The 6,900-nt window shown below is 42.9% G+C and overlaps 1 protein-coding gene across 8 annotated transcripts in view; it reads left to right on the forward strand.

The window, feature by feature from the left end:
* The window catches only part of P4HA2 (prolyl 4-hydroxylase subunit alpha 2), a 71,307-nt gene that overhangs the window by 39,294 nt on the left and 25,113 nt on the right, over positions 1 to 6,900 (forward strand). For all 8 annotated transcript variants that reach the window (XM_025204082.1, XM_025204080.1, XM_006023562.3 and 5 more), the window contains 2 exons: positions 18 to 126; positions 3,214 to 3,310. In XM_025204082.1, coding sequence (XP_025059867.1) covers positions 42 to 126; positions 3,214 to 3,310 — 182 coding nt within the window. In that variant the 5' untranslated portion in view covers positions 18 to 41. The remainder of the gene's footprint in view (positions 1 to 17; positions 127 to 3,213; positions 3,311 to 6,900) is intronic.

The following is a 6,900-nucleotide window of genomic DNA, read 5'->3' on the forward strand; positions in this document are numbered from 1 at the left end:
TTCCACCCCCTTCCCAGAGTCTACGGATTGGAGCCTTTTTAATGATGAAGCCCTGGATGCTGTTGCTGCTGTTGACCTGCATTAGCTGCACATGGCCCACGCAAGCGGAGTTTTTCACCTCCATAGGTATGGAAGGAGTCTGTAAGATGAAATGATAGATTTGCAAAGTTGGAACATGTGTATCCCACATACACTACAGTGTGTGTGTAAATGTTTTTATAAGCGTCACATCAAAACTCAATTGAGCATCATCTACATCAGAGATAGAAGGCTTGTTGCAAACCCCTAATGCAGTTGTGTGCACCAATGCAACATAATCTGATTAAACTACCTCGCTGTGAACACCACCAGTGATGACCAAATGGGTACAATTTCTTTGCAGGCAGGGCCTCTCTACTGAATAGGTATACAAGAGAAAAAGATGCCCAGTTATCATCAATAATTGTGCGCGCATCAGGCTTTGAGCACATCACTGCAGGTACTCTTGAAGGTTTAGTGTTTAACATACTATTAAAAAAAATAAAATAAAACCTCTTTATGCCCAAGAAGCTCTAGCAATGTAAGGGCCTTCTGAGGCAGGCTGTAGAACATAAGCAGTGGTGACTAAGTTCCCTTTCTAATTATTTCACATCAAATTTAGTGATTTGCATTAAAATTCAGTGGCATTTCTTGCTGTTTGCATTATGAATATTGGGAGCTCTAGCTGCTCACTAGGTCACATCCAATTAAAACCCCTTCCCACGTTCTGAAAGGTGGGGGACAGAATACAGTCTTCAGCTGTGCATGCTTACTAGCTCAAATTTGTTTTCTAGATGTTTCATAAGCAGACAAATGAAAAAAAAAATCCACAGGCGAGATTGTTAATTGTATCTAGCAAGGCTGTGATCCTTGGATTAAATTGCAAGCAGATGAATGTTGTTTTCATCATGTATGATTAAAGTGGACCCTTTCTGCTATGGATGAATGGTTTCTCCTTCTGGCCCTTTCATGTGACCTGATTTAAAAATAAATCTTCTGCAGTAAAAACTGCACACAAAGCTGTCTTGCAGTGAATGTAAATTGTTATACAAGGCCAGTCAGGGAGAAGAGGAAAAATTAACATGTGCTGGTTTATCTCACTTTCACTTTAAAGGGACCTTTGATTTCAAACCCCCTGCCCCCCCCCCCATTGTACTGTATAGTTGACTAAAGCATTACATAGATAACAGTTGGAAATCTTGAATATGGTAAAACTGGATTCTGCTGGTGCTTTAGTTCCTTCTGCTGCAAAAGCCCTGTCTTGACAGACAAACCTCTGAACGCTGGTATAAGCATAGGCAATTTTTAAAATCAGTCCCGAAGGAACCAAGACACACAGCCTTACTGAATTGCAGCAGGTGCCTGTTGGGTGTCTGAGCGCGAGAACCCACCCTCCTGTTTATACCAGCAGTTTTTTCAGGGACCCAGGGTGGCGTAGGGTGACATGTGGATATCTTAAAAGTCCAGTTAGGCACCTAATATGTGGAATAAGATGTGGTCCCAGGTGGGTTATTTGTAACTAGACAGTGACATGAAAGTCGGAAGAAAAGAAGTTGAGTCCCAACTAAAGCAGATCACTCTGAGCTGCATTTAAAGGTATGCAATGAAAATGAATAGTGACTTATTCTTTGTCCTTTCCTGCTAGTTAGAAGTTTGTTCTTTGTGTTCACGGTTGCTGTGAATGTCCTTCTTCTCTTCTTATGTTTCCCTGTTTCTGAGCCTTGCTCGGGCAGGGAGCTGAGCTGAAAATAGAACACGCTGCTACATTTCACCTAGGAGGGCTTCTTAATTATGTCTCAATAGTAATTATTACTTTGGAATACTGAAAATAAAATCTTCAGCTACGTTTGTCAGTCTAATTGGATTCAGTGCTTAGTAGCCAAAAAGTAAGACCTTCTCAAGTATAAAATGCAAAAGAGGCTGCCAGTATACAAGTCTAACTTTCCATTAGGAGAGTCTTTGCATATGAGACTACCAACGTCAGACTGTAATTTTTCTGTATTTGGATTTTACAAGGTGTTTTCACAGTTACCCTGTGTAAGCCATATAATCAGGGGCTGTAGGCCTAACTGCCTGTGACATCAGTTGAGAAATGTGCGGTATGACCTAATCTGCATCCATGTGTAGAGTGGTTTCCATGGCAACAATTCTGACCACTAACCACTTTGCCTCTAAAGATGCATTACATCAGATTTCTCTTAATTGGCTGCAGATGCAGGTACCAGTAACATTAAACACTGGAAGGCAAAAAAGGGGGCACAGCAAAGTTTCTTTGCAAGATATTAAAGCTGAGATTCCTTCAAGCCACATGAAGGAATTATACATCTCATATGACTGAGAACTAGGGGCTCATCTCCTGGGCTTCTACTGCATTTACTCAAATATAAGATGACTCCCCCCAATAATTAGATTCTGTGTGTGGAAAAATTATAAATTTGTTATAATGTTCCAGATATAGAATCTAAGTACTGGAGGGGGAGAATCCTGAATTCTCCCTGCCTGCTCCATCGTTACAGCAGGGAAAGCAGTGGGTGGGGGGTCAGGCCCTCTGCCCCCACCCACTTCCTTCCCCTGAAGCCTTCCTGCTCCTCCCTGCCACCTGCACCCCCTCAGTCCTTGCTTTTACTAGTCTTTGCGTCTTCCCCCTGCTCCCCCATCTGCCTCTTCCCCCTCCTTCCTCTGCTTACAGTCAGACACTGCTCGGGCTGCTGTATCCTGAAACACGGTACGTGGAAGCTCAGTCTTTGCCTGGCCATAAAGCAGTGTCAGCGCTGCTGTTTGGCCAGGCAGGGGAAGAAGTTTTCATGTGCTCTGTGCTCCAGAGAGACCCCAGCCTGAACTGGAGCCAAGCTGCACCTGACAGTAAGTGGGGTGGAGTGGGGGGGAGCAGGTGGGCTGAAGCTGCAGACGGGAAGTGGAGGTGGGAGCAGGAGGCTGCTGCATGTTGGACTCTGGCTCTGAGCTGGGCTCAAGGGCCAGAGTCGTATGAGATGAGTGACTGGTTTTCTCATGCTGTTTTGTGGGGTGGGGGCGGGAAGAGGCACCTCATCTTGTATTTGAGTAAATACTGTAAGTGTTAATACTTTCTAGTCTTTTACTAGCCCAAGAACATCTGGGAAGTTTCCCCTCTGGCTGTAGAAAAGATTGGTTCTTCGATGCAACTCTGTAGCAACATTTTGTCTGCTTCCATTTCAGGTCAAATGACTGACCTGGTTTATGCAGAGAAAGACTTGGTGCGATCTCTGAAGGAATATATTAGAGAGGAAGAGTCCAAGCTCTCTAAGATTAAAAGGTAAGAGAGAGGACTGTGCAACTATTTTACTTGGACTGTAAGTGCCTTCATGCCTTCATCTCTGTCACAGGATCTGGTTTAGTATTTCCCCTGGTGCTAGGAAAAGCATAAAGTGGGAGCATAAAAAGCGGAGAACACAATGTGCCCTCCCTCTTCCTCCTGCTTTCCTTGAGGACAGTTAGGATGAGTGGTCTCCCTCTTGGGGCTCTCTTGACTACTGCTCTCTCGTAAGAATGGAGGAATAGACAAGAGCGTTCTGCTTCGCCCCCCAAGTCAACTGGTTAGAGCACTTCATCTTCAATGAAGACGTGGCCGCTGTTACCTGTTATTCCTCTCTGCTGCTTTGCACCGATGTGCTTGACTTAAACGGCTTCTGTGTAGTCTACCTGAGCATTTCATAGCGTGCAGATAATAATAGTATGCTTGTTTGACCAGCGATTCGAAGCATCGTGAGCTCAATATTGCATTGACTTCCTGTGTGCTTCTGGTGGTAATCAAGGTGGTAATCTTAAAGAATCCAAAACATTAGCTAAGGCTAAGTACAGACAGTCAAAAAGCCCAAGGCTGAATTGATTCAGTGTTCGCAGGTTAGTCTAATTCGCATAGATTAAACCAATAAGCAAGTGAACGGACATTCACTTTTCATTCCAGTGGCCTAGGCCAGAAGCTGGAGGGCACTAGAGCATGCCACCCTGCTCAGTTGGGCAGACAGCTTTGGTTAAGGCTAACCTGTCCACCCTGCAAGGGGGGTGGGAGGGAGTTGTGGGGGAGGTGCAATACTGCATCCATCCAAGTTTATCTTGAACTGTTTTGGGCTATTTTTGAAAGTAGTTTATGTACTCTAAACTTCTGTTGTGTTACAGATTTGAACTGGTTTCCAATCATTCATACCAGTTCATGTGTAATTTCTGTTTAAATCCCCAAATCCTCTCCTTAGTATCTGTCTAATGCTGGAGGCACCTAAATTCTTCCCTTTATGACCTGGGATTCCCTAGCATCTGCTGTTTTCTGCTGGTTTCATGCCCAGAACTAGACCTAGGCAGTTGTGAGCTTAGGATCCTTGTCTTTCTAAGTCCCATTTGAAATTAAAATAATTAGGCAAAGTGGTTTGCAAGTCTTCAGAAGGACCTAACATTGCAGGCATGCTTTAACCAGGTCTAACACATGCCAAAGGTGCTGAGTTCAACATTACACACAACAATCATGGCTACCTTCAATCAAACACGTGGCTGGAGGAGGTTTTTGTAGTGCTTGTCTATTGCATACCTTTCTGGAGTTTAGAGCCCTTGACTAAGAAGTGGGACAGTTGCATTCTAGCTCCTCCTAGCCTGTGGGGATTGAAACCCACATCTCCCACTTCCCAGAAAAATTCCCGAGCCATCAGGCGAGAGGCCGTTTTGGAGGGGGAGACACTCTCCATCCCTTCTGCTGAAATTGGGCCACAGAACAGCCAAAAGTGTAATATTCCTGGGTGCCAGGAAGAGAACAAGCACAAAGAAATATGACTGTAGTCTAATTAGTATTAGCACTTGGCTGGAAGGGGAGTTCAGGCTATTTCAGACTGCCATCAACTGAGATGTTTCTGCTGGCAGTCACTTTTCTGATGTCTCCAAAAGGCAGATTGTGGTTAAAAAGCACATTCATTCACCCAGGGGATTTGAGCATTAATGCATGCTTTGGATGATGCATGGATTACAACATCACAGATAGAGGGACAACACCCAGGTATCTCGGAAGGATTTAGGGTCAGACTGGGTCAGAAGTGCTGTGCATCCATCACTGACACTCTGCAGTGCTTAGCAGTCCCAGCTGTTTTCTGTGGGTAATGAAACATTGCAAATGTTCTGCTGCTTATTTAAGTACCCAGGCAGGAGCCAATCTTTCATGAAATTTTAGTCCTTTAAGCAGTGGGGTGGAATCTCTCTCTCTCTCTCTCAAAACTTAAGATCCAGTGACTACAGTATCTCTTAAAGGGATGCTGCTGGGTCAGTTGAGGTTTTTTTCAAAACAAGCCTTTGCATAAATATCAGCAGCAGAAACATCTGTCTGAATTTCAACAATTTTATTTTCAGTAGAAGTCATTTGGATTAATTTTAAAAGCCAGAACCTTTTTCCCCCACCTCACCTAGTGTTAACTTAAATGTTGTAGCATCCTGCTAGTATATGACGAAGTGGAAATAAAAGCCAGATCTGCTACTTTTACTCATGCAGTAGTTCTCTGTTACTCAGTCTCAATAGTTTCATTGGCATTGCTAGAAGGAAGCATGGCCCATGGCTAAAGGTGGTAGCCTGCAACTCTGTTTCAGTGCCATGCCCTGCCACTAACCTCTTGTATGACTGACCAGACCATTTAGCCGATCTCTGTGGGACCCTTGGAAGAAATGTGCTTGTCCTGGGTTCCCTTGGATCACGACCAATGTGACACCTGGATTTTATTGGTATGATAAATGCACAATGAATTAAAGACTACTACTAATAGTCCCAATAGTTAATACTTGAAACAAATAATAGTTTCAATACTATTATTAGCCTTAGCACTACTACTGCTAAGATACTGCTCAGTGAGTAATACTGAGGGTTTGATGCTTATTCTGTAGAGAATGAAGTAAATCTGCCCTAGTTTCATTTTTATTATTTATGCTATTAAAATTGCGAGCTTGAAAAATGTTAAGGTAACTTTTTGTTGTGGTTAAAAATGAGGTTCAGGTTAAAAAATAATTTCTTTAAAGGTTTTATGAAGAAGTAGCTGTGTATTCTACTTCTGAGCCAGACTGTTCGAATGTAAAGATGAACAGAGCCACTTATTGACCAATTGTTTATCTTGTTTTTGTTAGACCCATCATTTTTTCATGACCTACTTGACTTGGAGACTAAGATCACAAGTGGAAGCTGATGGACTGCTCTAAGTAAAGCCCTAGAGCAAAGTTTTACATTTCTGTTTTGCCTTGACAGAGTACTGACTTTCCACAGTGTATTGAAGAGAGGCAAAACTTTGGCACATGATTCTTATAAGAGCTAATATATTGGTGGACTTGAGGGAGACTACTATAGCCTTAGTAAAATGTCTGGCTAAAATAATAATTTGGATCATATGCCATGCAATGGCATATAAGGGCTCATCAGTAACATATTTTTCTTTTGAAGCTATGAAGAAAAATTCATCCCCAGTGTCTGACATCATCCCCATTTAGCTATTGTCATTGGGAGCCTCTTTTATAACTTGAAAAAGTCAAAAGTCCAGGTTTCCCTCTGCTTTCATAGGGTTCCTGTAAGAAGCTAAAGAGATCTTAGAAAAACAGTGATTTTGAATTACTGAGTTGTAAATGAGTGACTGCTTCAGAATGATTATGCTGTAATCACCTTGCACTGTACCCATTTCATATGAAAAGAGTACTTGGGGCATCATCACAAATTAGATTCCTTTTAAGATGGTAACACAGGACTAGTGTAGTTAAATCAGTTGTCACAGTCAGGGCGGCTAGGATCTGGAACCAACTTCCAAGGGAAGTGGTGCTCACTTCTACCCTGGGGATCTTCAAAAGGAGGCTAGACAATCACCTAGCCGGGGTCGTCTGACCCCAGCACTCTTT

The sequence above is a fragment of the Alligator sinensis genome, unplaced genomic scaffold (assembly GCF_000455745.1).
Source record: "Alligator sinensis unplaced genomic scaffold, ASM45574v1 scaffold135_2, whole genome shotgun sequence".
In the NCBI taxonomy this organism is placed as follows: Eukaryota; Metazoa; Chordata; order Crocodylia; family Alligatoridae; genus Alligator; species Alligator sinensis.